Source organism: Ambystoma mexicanum, chromosome 2p, assembly GCF_040938575.1.
Source record: "Ambystoma mexicanum isolate Mex_15411 chromosome 2p, UKY_AmexF1_1, whole genome shotgun sequence".
NCBI classification, from domain to species: Eukaryota; Metazoa; Chordata; class Amphibia; order Caudata; family Ambystomatidae; genus Ambystoma; species Ambystoma mexicanum.
Genome location: NC_090923.1, coordinates 93771981 through 93790307, shown reverse-complemented (window position 1 = coordinate 93790307; position 18327 = coordinate 93771981). Strand labels below are relative to the sequence as shown.

General features: G+C 46.8%; 1 protein-coding gene across 1 annotated transcript in view; it reads right to left on the bottom strand.

The window, feature by feature from the left end:
• The window catches only part of PRKAR2A (protein kinase cAMP-dependent type II regulatory subunit alpha), a 1246928-nt gene that overhangs the window by 914394 nt on the left and 314207 nt on the right, over positions 1-18327 (bottom strand). The window contains exon 3 of the mRNA XM_069643325.1: positions 3415-3467. Coding sequence (XP_069499426.1) covers positions 3415-3467 — 53 coding nt within the window. The remainder of the gene's footprint in view (positions 1-3414; positions 3468-18327) is intronic.

Genomic DNA, 18327 nt, shown 5'->3' with positions numbered 1-18327 from the left:
TCTCTCATATATATCTTTCATCCTTGACTCTTCTGATATCTGAGCCTCTGGAACACATTGAAAACCAAAGAGTCACGACTCATCAGATGAGGGTTCATGCTCTTCATATATAGAGAGAAAGTGATTTACAAAAAATCTTTCTTGGCAGTGGGACAAAGGTATCCCTAGTTTTTTCAACTTCCATCGACAATTTAGTCACTTGCATCAACGGTTTCGACAGTTGAGACTAAGATTTTGTCGACAAGGATGTTGATTCTTTCGGCGTTGATAACATCAATGTTTCTTCTTTTGAAGGAATATGTTCTTGACTCAAGGGCACACACGGTTTGTCCTTTTCCCTTTGTCAGGTTTTCCCTCGACATGGGCATGGCTCTTACTCTTTTTCGAGGGGGCGAGGTCACATTCTCGAAAACCTGAAGCATTTTTAGTCTGAATCTCTCCCATTCAGCCGTTGAAACAGATTTTGCCGAGCAAGTAACCCGCTCAGGGGAGGAACTCTATGATAAAGATGGCGATCTGTGATGCACTTTCTTTGCACGTCGTGAAGACGAGTGGCGAGACCCACTTGTAGATCGAGATCATCTTTAAGCTTTCTTGCGACGATGATATTTGCCCCTCGAGTCATCGGAGGATCGCTTTTTCAACAGTCGTCAAAAGGGATTTATGTGACCTACCTGCAGCTCATTTCCCTTTGCATGCTTTCAGGGATTTCACTGTCATCAAAAGGCAGGATCCACACTGATGTCTTCTGATCGGATCCCAAACTCCACAGACAACCCGATGGGGATCCGTAAGGGACATCTTCTGCCGCAGTCGTGGCACTTCTTAAACCCTGATATGGGAGTTGACTATGCCCACGAGGATGCAATCATTTTCACAAAGTAACTGAAGGTTTCACGAAGGAGCCAAAGCGTGCCGATCTAACAAAGCGATCGCAGAAAAATTTAACTGAAGCTAACGGTCGCCGTGCATGCTTTATGTACCAGTGATGACATCAACATCAAGACGGAGGCCCTCGGGGGACATCGAGTTGACAGGCATCGACGCACAATTTTTCCCAAAGCAGCTAAAGCTGGATATAGATATATCATGAGATGAGGAATAAGTCTGAGAACACAATCCAGTCTGAAGTAACATACCAAGCTCATTTATTTACTACAAGCAGGGTGCAAAATGTGCACTTGCCCCTAGCTATTGTCTACTGAAATTCGAGTGAGAGAGAGATGTGCATGTATAGAATTGAGGTTGCGAGTGACTTTAAGATGGCTGGCTAGTAGCTTGCAACGTGAATTTTGGCCCCCTGCTATGCAGTCAATGCACGCACATTTAAACCTTCTTAAAGCGCTTAGAAAAAACGTGGTTATTGAGAATATTAGTTAAATAGATATAGTAAGGTCTGATGTATGGTGAACAGCCTAGGGAGTCAACTAGCGGACCATAATTTAACTTTCAGTAATTGAAGGCCTAAAAGGTTACAGTTTGCAATTTGATGTCAGAGTCTGGAAAAACCCAGTTTGGAAAAATTCCCTTCTCTAATTTCATGAAGCAATTGGGCCAAGCAGATGGAAAATAGGACGGAGATCTAGATAGATAAGGGAAGGACAATGACCCCAATTAAGCAGTTAAGCTTTTAACAAGATAATGCAACCACGACAGTATACAGTAAGTTAATGTAAGGCTCCGCAAATCGCACTCAAGATTACATTTAATTGGTCCTTAAAAATATGGGGTAATGTAGGAGTAAACAATTCTCACTGAAGATTACATTTAATGAGCCCCAAAAACAGTATCAAAAGGGGGCAAAAAATAAGCTTGACATTGCAGCCCAAGAACAGAGTTGAAGGTTGTTGAGGTGCTGACCCACAGCCGTGTAGGGAGGCAGGCAGGCAAGGCACAAAACGGCCAGAAGATCAGAATGTAGGACAAGCATAGCTAAAACACCCAAGCGGAGACGACAGCTGCTTGCAACTGAAGACATAGGTATGTTCAAACCAAGTCAAAATAGAAATGCAGAGTTCGAAATTGAGGGGAGGTGGGAGCTATGTTGCTCCTTCTTGTAGCCTAGAGGAGCGTGGCTAGCTTGACCTCAACAGCTACCAGGAGTTACTTTTAGATCCCCAGCCCAACCAATGCCAAAAAAACACACCTGTGTGGATTTAACTGTATGCGTCTGGGACAATCAATAACTAAACATAAGGACTTCTATATGACATTTAAAGCATAAGTGGGCATAAATATGTGGGAGTTAGATTTGCGGAAAACTATGTACTAGCTCCCTGTTCCCAAGTGGTAGTGCTCGGTGGCTGGTTAATGCTGGATTCCCAGGAGGTTCTTTTAGCTCCTGCTTATGCAATCTCAATTTTGATCCCTGGAAACAAATTATTTTAAATTATCTTTTTAGAAGCATGCACATGTTATTCAAATTAAATTAATAATTAACATTATCCAAAGGGATGCAATGAAAGGCATTCAGCAGAGCATCTGAGAATTCCTAGTGCGATACAAGGAAAGCATTTATGAGAATTCCTAATGAGATACAAGGGGTAATTTTGAGAGTTCCTAGAGATACACAAGAAAGCATTAGAGAAACTATTTCTGATTATATACTCAGTATAGAGCTAGGAGTAGAAACTTAAGCATGTCACTTTGAAATCCCATTATGTACAATATAGGCACACCAAGAGAGGCCTCCATTTATTTTTTGATTGAAATTCAATACAGCAAGCATGATTCAGGTTAGATCTACCTGTAAAGTGTGGAAACCATACATGACAGCACACTTTTATTCACCACCTCTTTTTTAATTACACAATTTACAAAACAGACAGAACCGTTAAAAACAATTGAAATCATTGGATAGTATTTTGGGCACCTTTTGACCTCGCCTCAGCCTGGCAAATGCAAGGGGCAACTTTAAATCAGCCTTTTTCTTGGTAACATTTGTTTTCTCTGTGATTCATTCCAAAGACAGAGCCTATTTATAGTAGGTAAGGATATTTCAAAATATTTGACTCCATTTGAAAACTATTATGGTATTTAATTTGGAAAGAGTTGTGCAACATATCATGCAATATATGCCAACACCTTTTCTACAATCTGACATTGTCATCATGACCCCAAGTAACTGTAGTCATGAGTCCCCCTTTTTCAAAGGCGTGCAGCATTTAACATTTCTTAGCTGTGTTGTAACCTCACAAATCAAGATACTCTTTTGGGGAGCTCTCACTAAAGAATCTCAGTTTAAAAGACAAAGACCAGTAGACCTTTAATATTTGAATTTTAAAAGGAAAGACCTTAATGACAATTCTAACAATGTGTGCCTTTGTTTCGCTTCAACCATTCTAACAGCAATTACCCGCTGAAGGATTTGGAAAGCAAGTACTCATCAACTTTTACTGAATTAACTGCACTTACTCGGGGCTCTGTGTCCTCCTCTTCGTCATCAGGGTTGAATGCTTCAGCGCATACTAAAAGGAAAGATAAGGAATCAGTGACAATGCGAACACCAATTACTAGATTTGGCACATTTGATTTCTTTCAGCTTACCTCAAAATATGGCACAATTGCATGACATTGGTTTAAATGAAATGTCACATTATTTTGTACGTAGTATGCGAATACATACATCTGTCAAACAGACTCATTGCAGTGCAAAAAGGTGAAAGTTACTACTGTCAGTCCATCAGAGAGTATCAGATCAGACGTGTAGAACACCAACCCAAGCTCAGAAGTCTGTCAGTTGACGCTTCACACTTCCAGAGCCCACTCACTTTTCTTGCTATAGTTAGGTCATGTTAAGGATTTCAATCTGGCGACACACACCTTGGTCTCGGCCTAGTATGTAGCGCACAACTGAGATGCCCTTCTCCTTATTTTATGCAGATTCAATTTCAGATGGTACACAACTCGTATCACACCCCCTTTTCAAATACCCCAGGTCACAATGGACCATGAACCAGGCTGGTTTGTGAAATGCAATATTTATTTATTTATTTTAAAATTCAAAAGAAATCATGCAATTTTTAATTTGGGACAGCAATCACTAATGGGATATTAATCACAATGAAAATGAAATCAAGACACTTGGTTACCCTTCTCCTAGAACATATACACAGAACAATTGAATATGAGCACTTTTTGATTTAGGAAAGATAGCACCCAGGTTAAGGTTTGCCCCTGCAATGTTCCCTCAACCCAATCGAATTCTGAGTGGATAGAAAGAAGCAGCAGGTGATTAGGAAAGAGGCAGAATGAAAATCCAACCTTCCCTCACAGAATAAGAGGCAAAAGCAGACTTTAAACCCTTAGCAAAGGCCTAAAATAAGACTCGGAAATGGAAAATAATGAATGTGAGTAAATTATAATATACATATGTTTTATCACAATTTCATATCTGTTATATTACTGGCCATCACAAGGCACTGGGTCAGCAAAAGGCATACAATTCGAAAACGAGTGGAAAGTTTAAAGCATGCTGCAGCCAAATGACATGTGGGAAAACTTGCAATTGTCTCAATTCCCGCTTTAAATTACCCAAATGGTTTTTAATAAATAAAACGGGTCAAATACTCTGATCTTGGGCTGGGGGAGATATATATATATATATATATATATATATATATATATATATGATACATTACTCACCGTAATCGTATTTCTGATGCTTGTATCTGCTTAGATTCACATGCTGTGCATAGGCCGACATCTAGTGGAAGCTCCGGAGTATTACAGTTTGTTTTTCGAAACTCGAAAATGGGCGTCGACACAGGGCGTGCCAGTAATACTATCCCTAGTGTGACGTCCACTGTACCCAAGATCCCTCACGCGTCTAGGATCCTCAGATTGTATTTTTTCTGACATTAGGAGTAGCGTGAGTACAGATAATCCAAGCAGATAGACAGAAAGGTAAGACAACCAGCCATCATGCGCCTTCTCTCAGAGGTGAGGAAGGGTGGGTCGCATGTGAATCTAAGCAGATACAAGCATCAGAAATACGATTACGGTGAGTAATGTATCCCTTCTGAGGCTTGTGGAATCTGCTTAGATCACATGCTGTGCATAGATTATCGAGCAGTACCTGAAGAAGGAGGTGGGATGTGAGAAGGGTCATGAGCAAATAAGTGTCTTAGAACCGCTTGTCCCACTTGTGTATCTGCCTTGGAATGGGTGTCAATGCAGTAATGCTGAGTAAAAGTGTGACTAGAGCTCCAAGTAGCTGCTTTGCAAATGGTGTCAAGGGGTACATTTGCAATGAAAGCCAGAGTGGCCCCAATGCCTCTAGTAGAGTGGGCTCTTGGCGTGAAAGGCAGAGTTCTTTCAGAAAGTGAGTAACACAGCTGGATACAGTTAATAATCCACTTCGAGATGGCACCTTTAGAGACGCGATCCCCCTCTCTGCCTGTAGCTACGGAGACAAACAGTTGATCTGTTTTCCTTAGCGGTCTGGTCTTATTTAAATAGTAGAGGACCGCCCTACGCACATCTAGGGTGTGTAGTTTCACCTCAGCCGAGCTTTGCGGGTCCTGGAAGAAAGCCGGAAGCTCGATGGACTGGTTTACATGGAATTTAGATATAAATTTAGGTGAGAACCTAGGGTGTGTGCGTAAAACCAGTTTGTCTTTGTGGACAGTAAAGAAGGGATCCTGCACTGACAGAGCCTGAATTTCACGGACCCTTCTTATAGAAGTAATAGCTACTAAGAAGGCCGTTTTATAAGTCAGGTGTTTGAGACTGCTTTTATGCATGGGTTCGAAAGGGGGACCCATGAGCTTGGCTAGCACCACATTAAGGTCCCACCATGGTGGTGGGTTTGAAATAGGAGGGTGAAGTCTCTTTACTCCTTCCATGAAGGCTTTAACTACTGGTACTTTCCACCACGAAACCTTGCTATGGGAAGTGGTGTAAGCCGACAGGGCTGCCAGGTGTACTTTCAGTGAGTTAAAAACCAATCCTGCATCCAGCAGGTGGAGCATGTATGTAACAATAGTGGAAGGAGTGCAAACAACGGGGTTGATTGATCTACTCTGGCACCAGATAACGAATCTCTTCCACTTGCCAAAGTAACAGTGCCTTGTGTTTGGTTTCCTAGATTCCTTAAGGATGTCCATACACCTCTGTGGCAAATTGAGATGTCCAAACTCTATGACTTCAGGAGCCATGCTGCTAGGTTCAGTGAGTTGGGTTGCTGGTGCACTGTTTGACCTTGGTGCTGGGACAATAGGTTGTACCAGGCTGGAAGTTTGATGGGCTCGCACACCGCCATCCTGCGGTTGTCTTGCCCACATGGGAGCAACTAGGACGAGCGTCATCGACTCTCTGTTCATCTTGTTCACCACTTTCCTGATGAGGAGTTGGTGGAAAAGCGTACGCAAACATCCCTGACCAGTTCATCCACAGGGCGTTCCCCTGGGAGTATGGTTGGGGGTACCTGGATGCAAATCCTGGGAATTGTCTGTTTTCGCTTGTGGCGAATAAGTCTATAGTGGGGAAACCCCACTGAGAGGAGATATCTTCTACGACCTCTCTGTGTAGAACCCATTTGTGTTCCTCTGGGAGGGAGTCTCTGCTCAGAGCATCCGCTAGGGAATGGAGCTCCCCTGGAACATGTTGTGATGACAGGAAGATGTTCCGTCTGAGTGCCCATATCCAGATTTTCTGGGCAAGCTTGGACAGATTTGGCGAGCGAGTCCCTCCTTGCTTGTTCAGGTAGAACATGGCTGTTGTGCTGTCCGTCCGGATTTGCACTGACAGGTTTAGTAGGTGGGGCTCAAACGCCTGAAGCGCTCTGAATACTGCCAGAAGCTCTAGCAGGTTGATGTGGTTCTTGGCCACTGAGTGAGACCAGCGACCCTGAGCTGTGTGGTGGAGATGGTGAGCTCCTCACCCCGTCAGACATGCATCTGTAGTGACTACTGCCTGTACTTCGGGATCGTAAAAGGGTTTCCCCTGTGCGAGATTCTCTCTTGTCCACCAGTGAAGGCTTTGTACCAGTGTTGGCGAAACGACCACTAGATCGTCCCACTGACCACTTGCCTGAGACCACTGTATCGCCAACCATTCCAGCATGGGACGCATGCGCAGGCGTGCGTGGGGGACCAGGTAAATACATGACGCCATCATGCCCAGTAAACGCATTGCTTTGCGTACCGTTATTTGTTGACCGGACTGATAATGCGGAATTTGCAGTAGTATATTCCGAATTCTTTCTTCTGAAGGAAAGGTCAACCCCTCTTGAGTATCTAGGATTGCTCCTAGGAATTGTTTGGAGGTGCTTGGCACCAGGCTTGACTTTTTCTCGTTGATTGAGAAGCCTAACTCGTGGAGGAGGTCGATAGTCCTTTGAATGTTTATCCTGCAAATTCCTGGGGTTTCCCCCGTTATGAGACAGTCGTCCAGATCAGGGTACACTGGGATTGCCTCCCTTGCGTAGGTGTGCAGCCGCCACCGCCAGTACCTTGGTGAATACCCTTGGTGCCGAAGCTATCCCGAAGGGCAGTACCTTGAATTGGTAATGTCGACTGTCCACCTTGAAGCGCAAGTTGCGTGAGAAGGGACCCTGAACTGAGCGTCACTGCTTTGGTGGAGGCGTGCCGCCTCCCTTGTTGGGGCTGCCTCTGCCTTTACCACAACCTCTCCTATTACCCCTGCCGTAACCCTGGGTAGACTGTTGGTTGTTCCACTGTGTACCCTGCCCCTGGGAATAGGCCGATCCTCTCTGGGAATTTTGGCCGCGTGGGGGACGAAAATTACTATTCCCTCTCTGGTTAGGGGGTTTGTTGGTTAACTGGCCAAGGGACTTGAGTGTTTCGTATTCGTCCTTGGCATTCTTCAGTGCGTCTTCGACCGCCTTACCAAACAACAGATCGGTTTCCACCGGTTTGTCCAACAATGATGCCTGGGTTTCTGCCTTAAAACCAGACTGCCGTAACCCTGCATGTCTTTTGATAACAGTGCCTTCCGCTATCAATCTGCCTGCGTTGTCCGCGGCGTCGAAGGTTGCTTTCAAAATGCAACCAGACACGGCTCTACCCTCTGCGGAAATCCGAGCTAACTGGCCCTTTAAAGGTTCAGGAGCAGAGGCTATGAGTGCCGCGACTTCTTCCCACTGATGGCAGTTGTAGCTGGCCAACAGGGTGGTGGAGTTTGCAATCCTTGCTTGATAGGCGGACGTTGAGGCTACTTTCATGCCGAAACCGTATAGTTTTTTGCTCTCCTTGTCGGGAGGAGCTTCGGACGATGACAAGGGTGTTCCAGCCCTCTTACGAGTGTTGTTGACAACTAGGGAGTCTGGCTTCAGATGTCCTCTTATATAGAGAGGGTCAGACTGGGCCGCCCTGAAAAGTTTTTCAACCCTGGGATTGACTGCTCTGGTGAGGTTCGGGTACACCAGGGACGGATCTATTCTCCGCTGAATGGACTTAAGGATAGGGATGGTCTGGGCAACAGGCCTCCTTTCTCCCACTAACTCTTCTGCGAAGTCCCTTTCCTCCTGGACACCGTGGGTGTCAACGTGGAAATGTTCTGCTGCGCGTGCGAGAACCTCGTTTAGGAGGGGTTGGTTATCGACCGGGGAGTCGGTAACCGGGACTTCGTTCTCTACCGGGGAATCTACTCTGTATGTTTCCGGGTCATCCTCTTCCTCTTCCTGGTCCTCATCCCCATAGTAGCCCGTCCCGGTTTGCTCTTCTATCATACCAAATTCTTGGTCCTCACAAAAGGAAGCCTCTCCTTGATACAGTGAGTATGGTCTTGCATAAGGTTGCACCTCGAAGGGTTCTGACCTCATCGGAGTTTCAAACTGGGGCTTCTTACTCGGGGTGATAGGATCAGTAGAGCCTGAGGGCGTCTCCCCCTGTGGATCATACGAGAGGAAATGTTCTGGATTTATATCATAAAAATCTGCCAAAGACGACATTCTTGACATGACCCTATCTATGTCTTCACTGGACCATTTTTTGGAACTGGGGATGACCCTCTCAGCAAGTCTATGGGATTTTTCTTGAGTAGCTTTGCTGGTTTTGGACATATCAGCAGACCTGGTTTTGTCTGTCTGTTTAGGGGGTGAGGTGTGTTTCACAGGTGTGGAAGAGTGCAAAGGTTGTTTCTTCTGCTGTTTTTCCCCCTCCCCGTGAGTGGAAAAATGTTTTCCCTGTCCTTTAGTGGCGCCGGAGGTTTTCGACGCCTGCGTCGAGGATCGGGGGTGGTGTCCCTATCCTTCAAGCGTGGGGCCTCGCTGGTTTTAACTGCGGGCTCCAACTCCTGGAGTGCGGCCTGGGGGTGGAAGTCATCTTCGTCTCCCGACGATCGAACTTCTGTTAGCCTAGGGAGCGAGGCACTCTTGGCAAGAGTGGATGATTGCCTGGAGTCATGCGGCGATCTTGACCGAGAGCGCTCAGAGGACACCGAATTGGACAGTTCTGTTTGTGCCTCTTTCCGAGAACTCGACGTCGTCGAGTCTCGGTTGGACTTTGTGTGTTTAGTGTGTGTAGTATGTGAAGCGCTTGTGTCGCCGGGGGTCTTCCCCATAGCCGCCCTGCCGGACGACCTTCCGAGGTCGGGGACCTGCGCTCGGCTGTCTTTCGACGCCTTAATGCCCTCGCCGTCCGAAGTACGGCGTCGCTGCCGTCGCTGAAGACGCCCTCCGCTGCCATGGCCGCCTGCCTGGCGTGGTGGGCCCAACGCTTCGTCGAACGGTCCTTAAGTGTTTTAGGTTTAAACCTACTACACGCTCTGCAGTTCGCTTCGGGGTGGTCCCTCGGCAAGCAGAGATTGCACGTGGCGTGCCTGTCGACCCAAGGGTATTTGCGATTGCACTTGGGGCAGAATTGAAAAGGGGTACCCTCCATACGCACCTTGAGGCAGCGGGCTGGTAAGTGTAGGAAATGTATAAGGTGTACCTATATACCAAGAGTGTAGAGTATGTACCACCCCCCACTCTCCCTACTTGCAGGGCCGAGGCCAGAGGCCTTCCAAGGCCCGGGCCGAGGCCAGCGGCCTTCCGAGGCCCAAATCCGTCGTGCAGCAGCCGACGGTCGATTTCTTCTCCAGCCGGCGTCGATTGTCGAAGTTCGACGTTGGGGTGGGGAAGGATGTAAATAGATTATAATTTTAAATTTTTAGCAAAAGTATGGCTAAGGCCAGGGGACTCCGCAAAATGCTTCCGACCAGTATGGCGGAAAAAAACAATCTGAGGATCCTATACGCGGGAGGGATCTTGGGTACAGTGGACGTCGCACTAGGGATAGTATTACTGGCACGCCCTGTGTCGACCCCCATTTTCGAGTTTCGAAAAACAAACTGTAATACTCCGCAGCTTCCACTAGATGTCGGCCTATGCACAGCATGTGATCTAGGCAGATTCCACAAGCCTCAGAAATATATATATATATCACACGGACAATAGAGGTGAAAATAGGTTTCTAGCTATGAAACTGGATATGATATGCAATATATAAAAGGGTCGATTTGAGTAAAATGAAGACGTGAAATAGGAAAGGAAATCAGTTGTGAAAAGAAATCAGTTGTGAAAAGAACGGGTTTTCTTTAAACTAGAGTATTCAGACTAGACCCCGCAAAGATGGACACAGTAAGATCCAAGGTTGATTCACGAGTTCAACCCTGTCACTCCAGCGCCCAAACCTGCCCGAAACCAGTCCGATCACTCAAAATATAACTAATGGCTTAGGCTTACACAAGACAAAATTGAAAAGAGATGGCGTTAGCATGTTAAGGACAGGATAGGAGGATAATTCCAAACGGTTTCAACAAGTTATCAGGGTAAAAATAGGATTGTTTAGGTAGCGGAATAGAGACAAAGGCAAGACAAGGTAGGCTATGTATTTCTATGGGGTAGGGATTATACTCAGTCCACTTGAGTTTTGGGATTTTTGGACAGTCAGAGTCTGGTCACCACACGGCTGGCGCGTCTGGCAAAAGAGCTGGGCAAAAGACAGCTGGGCAAGGTCTGGTCACCGGGTAGCGTACAGCTGGGCAATTCGGGTCACTGGATGGTAACTCTCCAGGAAAAGGACAGCCGAATGGCAGGATTGCAGTGGGCATGCAGATAATGGGCAGCAATCCAGGCTATTTCAGGATGCTTCTCAAAAAAATACCACAGCTTTCCCCTTTGGTTATTTGGGATTTTAGTGGGATTTCAGAATTGAGGCCTTGCTGGGAGGATCAGCGATGCTTAGGCCTTGTAGTTGGGATCAGCAAGATGGATGGAGCAGATCAGGAACGCAGCACAGGAACTTCAGGAAGAGTGTGTCTGGAGTTGTCAGGAACTCTTATTTATAATGCATAGTGACATCATCAAAAGTATATGGCTGGGCAGGCTTAACTAAGCCCACTTGTAAACGACTGGATTGGTCAGGGTGCTAGTCCCTGCCTCGCTCTTAACTGGTTAGATTTCAAGGCAAAATGTCAGTTTTATGATGCAAGTTTTACAATGTGCAAAAACCTCACAGTTACTTTAGCTAAAATCCGATTTAGCAACTTACATAAACAGGTTACATATTTTATGCAGACCATTCCTCTCCAACTCTGAACTCTGACATTGTTTCGCCCTTCTAATACTTTTTGTTAATTTTGAGTATGAAAGATTCAGCCTAAAATTCTGTAACTTTATACACGTGTGTGGAGTATCATAAGTGAGGAAAGTATTAAAATTCATCATGGCATCATGGATACTTTCCTTATAATCCCCAATTCTTTGCCGTTTCTGTCCCCAAGGTGTCAGTGAATTCTACAATGTCTCAAATTATAACCCACAAAATCACTTTTAAACTGCAAGATTTTCACATTTTTACAAAGTCCTGCTGCAGAGAAAAAAGTCTTTACATTTTTATTAATGAATAGTCTTTGGAAGCAAATTGCAGTCCTGAGTCTGTCACTGGACCATTTTTTGTCTTTCTCCAGCTGCCACCAACTGTCATTTCCTCCAGAGTAAGGTGGGTGTTTCCCAGATTGATTGAAGGTTTTGCCCCTTCCCCACTTCACACTTCCTTGTCCTGGGAGTTCCGCCCAGACCAGATTCTGTCCATCCTAGTAATTATCACAAAGGTGTTAGTATCTGAGAGTTTATGGTGGGTCCCTTTCTTGGGGGAAGCCTTAGCTCTGCCAACTTTAATAACCTGTTTTTGGAAGCTTGCAAAATCAAGCCAAGGCAGTTTAAAACCTTTACTTTATATTATTTGGTCCTTAATAAAAATAAAAAAAAAACAAGCCTGTTGAATAGACAGCCCATATGTTTTTCCTAGCAGCCAACCCCTTCTCATTGCTAGGCACAGACAAGCTTGTATTCAACATTTTACTTATTTCTTCAGGCTTTTTTTTTTTCTTTAGTTTGCAAAGCCCGTTTTACACATGTGATGCAAGCACTTTGCTTTTTAAATTCTATTTTTGTATATATTTTTATTAATTTTCCAGCAATAAACAACGAGTTAAGAACTTCCAACTCCCCACCCTCCACCCATCGATGGTAACCTCCTGAGCACCGCGGAGATACTCAAGCCTGAAATAGGTCCAAAATCCTGATCCTGTGCGGCCACCATTGCATCATGTAGTCCTACTGGAGGTAGTCCAAGACCGCCCCTCATCTTTTCGTGAATGACTCAGTTGAATCTTGTATATTATGAGACAGTCTTTCCATTGTGACCAGGGACCATACCTTCTGCAACCAGTTAAAAACCCCAGGAGGTTCACATTGCTTCCAGTTCTGGGCAATCACTGTCCAAGCCATAATAACTAAACCCACAAAGCATCTCCATTGTGTCACTGAATACTTCTCAGCTGTGTGATCCCTCAGACCACACAGTCAAACCTGCACTCCCAATTGGTCCACATATGGGAACATCACCTTCATTTGGGATTTCACCTCAGCCCAGAATACCTGCACCCCTTTACAATCCCACCATATATGCCTCCAGGTACCTTCCCCCCACGCATTCCCACCAGCATGAATTGGGAACATCCCATTCAGTCGCACCGGTATGTAGTGCCACTGCAATACAATCTTAGCCTACATTCCCCATGATTGGATGGAGCGGGTCAGCTTAGGGATACTCCCCCATAGGTCTTTCCACTGCTGTTTACTGATGGGTTCCCCCAGTGTTCGTTCCCATTTTATCATGTAATTCCACTTGAGCTCCTCTGTCTGTACATTTATAAACTTATACAATGTTGAGACAAATTTCTTCGACCCAGAGTTGGTTAAGGTGTACTTTTCAAAGGGTGTGAGGTCCCTCTCGGCCACCCGTTTAATAGCAGGCGTCACTAGCCAATGGCGAAGCTTTTCATACTTGTATCTGTTGAGTCTTTCAACCTTATAAGTCTAGTGCAGGTCTCAAATGACTGGACCTCCCCGTCCTGGTACATTTCGCCAATCTTAGTCCACCCTGCTTGTTCCCCATTTCCCATAGGCCCCCTTCTCCATCCCTGGTGGGAAATCCGGGTTCCCGAACATAGGAATAAACGGGCCCGGCACACTCGTCATAGCCCCTTTTCCCGTTAGATCATCCTATGCTTCCAGAGTAGCCCCCATAACTTTACTTATTCACAAGTTAGAGTGTCTACCATATATGCCCTTCCATAACAGGTCCCCTAGATGGGTTCTTGCTACAGCTCTATCTTGTTCAGCCCATTTCGTTTGCCCTTCTCCCCCCATCCATTCCTTTATGACCCATAGTTGCGCCACCTGGTAATATCTAAAGAAATGTGGGAAATCTAGACTCCATCTTGATGCAGTGCAGACGACACCCACCTTGCCACCCTGGCGGTTTCCTCCTCCAGACAAAAGAATGTACTATTTTAGTAAGGGCTCGGAAAAAGGTCTTGGGGATTGAAATCGGTAGAGCCTGAAAGAAATATAGCAATTTAGGAAGTACTGACATCTTAACGGAGACCATGCGGCCCCACCATGAAATCATCATTGTGTTCCAGCGCTCAAGCCCTCTTTTGCCTTTTGCCAAAAGGCCTGTGTAGTTCTGTCCATAGAGGGTCTGCATCCTGCCCGTGAGAGTTACCCCCAGGTATTTAATCCTGACGTCTGCTACCTTGAGGTTTAAAGAAGTCACCACCCGGTTTATCTCTGCACCATCCCCTGCTAAAACCAATACTTCTGACTTATTTCTATTTATTTTCAACCCAGACACCACGCCAAACCGCTCCAATTCCTGACAAACAACCGGGAGGGATTGGGTCGGTCAGGAGCGCCAACATATAGTCCGCGTATGCCATTACCCAATACTGGATGCCCGCCATGTCTATCCCTGCAATCATGGGAAGTTCTCTGATCCCAATTAGAAACTGCTCCAGGAAAACAGCATATAGCAATGGCGAAAGCAGACATCCCTGCTTGGTGCCTTTCGTTAACTCCACCCTCTCCGTGATCTCCCTGTTCAACGCTATTCTGATTGAGGGGGTGTTGTAATTGGCTGTGACCATTTTCATAAATTGATCTCCGAATCCCATACCCTCCATAGTCCTAAAAAGCATTGACCATTCCACCCGGTCGAATGTCTTTTCGGCATCCAACGCTAGGAGAACTGCCGGGGTTTGCTTGATCCCTATCTTTTCAATCAGGTGTATGATTTGCCTGATATTGTCATGGGTTTTACAGCCTTGTATTAAGCCCGATTGGTCCTTATTAATTAATTTGGTGAGTACAAGAGTCAGCCCAGCCGCCAATACTTTCGTGTATATTTTGGAATCTAAATTTATTAGGGCTAGAGGTCGATAAGAGCTCAGAAGGAATAGGTCCTTGCCTGCCTTATGAAAGGCCAAGGCCTTGGCCTCGTTCATTGACTGTCACAGTGCCTTCCTCCCTAAAGGTGTTAAATAGGTTCGCTAGCAAGGGGGACAGAACGTCTGCATATTTCTTTTGAAAGCCGCCGTGAATCCGTCAGGGCCAGTGCTTTGTTTACCCGGAGTTCTCTTATGGTCTTCCTGACTTCATCCTCCCTGATTTCTCCTTACAATGAGTCTTTCTTCCTCCGATAGCCGAGGCAAGTTTATCTCACTTAAATAAGAGTATTGGGCCTCACCATTCGGAGTATCTGAAAAATACAGCTTCTGATAATAGTCTCTAAAGACTTCCGCCATATCTTTCGTGCAGGTTACTGTCACCCCCTGCCTTGTGTTTAGTCTTTTAATCGAGAGTTCCTGCTGTTTTGCTCTCAGCTGCCTGGCTAGGTACCGGTCGGGCTTATTCGCCTTCATGTAATAATAATGACGAAGAAATAGGAGGTTTCTCTGTGCGTTTTTTGTGCGGAGCGCATTATGTTGGGCCTCAGTTTGCTTTAGCGCTCTTTTCAGGCGAAGAGGGGGCGTACGGGCAAGTTTCCCTCGAATGTCCGCCATTTTCGCCTCTAATTCCTTCTCCCATGCATATCACTGCTTATCTTTGGCAGATTTGAGGGCTATCACATGCCCCCTTATCACAGCCTTAAAGGCCTCCCATGCCGTGCCTGCGATAACATCCCCTGTATCATTGAGGGCCCAATATTCCTCAATCTTTTCCCTGACCGAATTTCCTATCACTGGGTCATGAAGGACCCCATGCGGGAACCTCCATCGCCAGAGTCCTCACCTCTTCACCAGTGTTTTTATCTCCATCCACAACGGTGCATGGTCTGAGAGCGAAATGGGCCCTACTTCCACTTCCTGTATATTCCCCAGAAGTCCCACTGTGACCCAGAGGTAATCTATCCTAGACATTGAGTTATACACATGAGAGTAGAAGGTGAACCCCTGCTGTTGACCCTTCGATTCCCTCCAGACAGAGCACATATTGGCTAATTATTTGGCGGAGCCGTTTTGATGGACCTCCCGGTACTTGACGACTCCCCGAACTCCAATCCACTGCAGGGACCCAAGCCACGTTCAGGTCACACCCCCAGCCCCCAAGATTATCTCCCCCTCTGCAAAGGCCTCCAACTTCTCTAATACCTCTCTCATAAAACCATCTTGCCCCGTATTCGGAGCATACACCGAAGCTAAGGTGAATACCCTCCCTTCCACTGTAACATTAACAAATACAAATTGCCCCATTTTGTCCGCCTGTGTGTTATGTAGATGGATATGTGCCCCATCATGAAAAGCTATCAAGGCCCAGCCTTCTTGTCAGCAGAGTTGGCTTGTATTATCCGCTTGTACCCCCTTATACACAAATTTGCTTTGTCCTGCACTTTAATGTGCATTTCCTGCAGGAGCAGGATGTCCCTTCTATCCCTTATTAGGAAGTCCTCCACCTTCTTCCTCTTAACCGGGGTATTGAGACACCGGACGTTAAATGTCAGTAGTTTCAGCTTCCCCATTGAAGTTGACACCTCTCATTGAGTATGCCCCCTTTTGGAACTCTGCAGCCCCACCGCCCAATATCCACCCTCCCCCCACAAACCCTCTGACTCTCCCTCCCACCCCAACATCCCCCAACACCCCAAAACTGTCCAGAGGAGGGCCCAGGAACCTATGGATGCTAGGATGCACCGTCCTTCGCACCTGTCCCTCAGTGAACTCTAGAAAAACACCTTGGGGAGTCCTAAACCCTCCATTTCCTTACCAACTTACTCGAAAGATTCCGCGATGAATCCCTCGCCGGGCCACATTCCATATGACCATTGATGCGCAACATCCCCCAATTCTCCAAGGGTACCTACTTTCCCTTTCTTCCGAAGCCTGCCACCCCATGTAATGCCAACTGCTGGTAGATCACGACGGTCTCCCTTCCCCGGATTACTTCTTTCTGCTCTGAACCCCCTTCCATTCCCATAGCTTTTTACTATGCGTGTCCCTGTGCTGCTGGCGCCTGCCGCCTCCATCATCCTCCTGAATGCCCATCACCTGAAGACCCTCCTTGCAAGATGTCACCCTTCTTGACTTTCCTTCCCAGGAGAATAACAGACCAAATGGGAAGGTCCACTTATATCTGATCGTCCTATTCACCAACTCCCTGACCAAAGGAGCCATCGCCCTACTCTTCTGCAGGGTCATCTGCGCCAGATCCTGATAAAGGTGCATTTCCACCCCATTCATTTTTATGTGGTCCATTCCCCTCGCTTTCCTCAGGATCTCCTCTTTCTGTGGATAAGAGGACATCGCCACCAACACGTCTCTGGGGCGTTCCCCCGACTCTCCCGCCCTCCTGGGTCCCACTCGGTGGACCCGATCGATCTTGACCGACTCTGCATCTTTCTCTGCAAGTATGTCTCGAAACACTTCTTGTACTGCTTTCTTCAAGTCTTTCTCCTCCACCGTCTCCACCATATTCTTAATACGGATATTCGCCCTACGAGACCGGTTTTCCAGGTCCTCGCATTGTAACTCTAAGTTATGCGTCAGGCGAACCAGCTGCTCCTGTGTTTCACTATATTGCTGAGTTTCTTCCTCCATATTTTGTACTATTTTTTTCAAGGTGTCAGTCTGTTCTTCGAGTTTTGCAACATCTTGCCAAAGGTCCTGGACCGCCTGCTTCATGTCCTCTCTCATGCTGGTGAACTGATCCTGCACTGTGGACATAAATGTATCCTGCAGGTCTTTAAACCATACCTGCATGTCTTCCTTCGAGATCTGTAGACCCTGCGTGGGGGCGTGGTTCTGGGTCTCGGGAGCGTCCGCCTGAGCTTTCCCTCGGTGGCCGCCCGCCGTTTCGACCGCCCACATCTAGACTAGATTTGTGTCTTGTTTAGTAGAGGTCAAGTGCGCGCCAGATGGGCCTCCCTTTCCTTTGCTCTTAGACATCTGGGTTCCGCCCAGCCAGGCCTCCGCTGACCTGATCACTTCCCTCTTCAGCTGGGACATACTGTTCACGGTGGGAGCCCACCGCACTCCTCACCCCCCTCTGGGAGTTCTTCTCCCAACTGCGGCAACTCCCGAGATCCCCGAGGTGTTGGTTTGTGGCCTCTCTCTTGTGGACCACTACTTCTCTAATGCCCAGCTCCGGCTTGCCCTCCCTGCTCCGGCCACCATGAATTCACCTGATGAGGTCCACCGCTCTTTCTCTGTCCCAAAATGATTCACACTGTTTCATGCAGGATGGGCAGGAGTAGAACAGAACAAGGTGCCCCCAGTCTTTGGCTTATTACTGCAGGGGCTCTCGCATAGGTCCATTGCCTCCAGCAGCTCCCAGCCTGGCCGCCCAGACCACCGTCGTCTTCCTGTTTATACTTTGGACGGTTGCCCCCGACGATGATGGCCCCTTTGTAGGGGGCCCCGCCACAGCCACCAACAGGCCCAGATACCAAGCCTACACCCCTCTCCACCACCGGGCCACCTGTTGCCTCCCGGGGCCCCTGCAACTGCGCCACCTCCACTCTTGATCCTGCCTTTAAA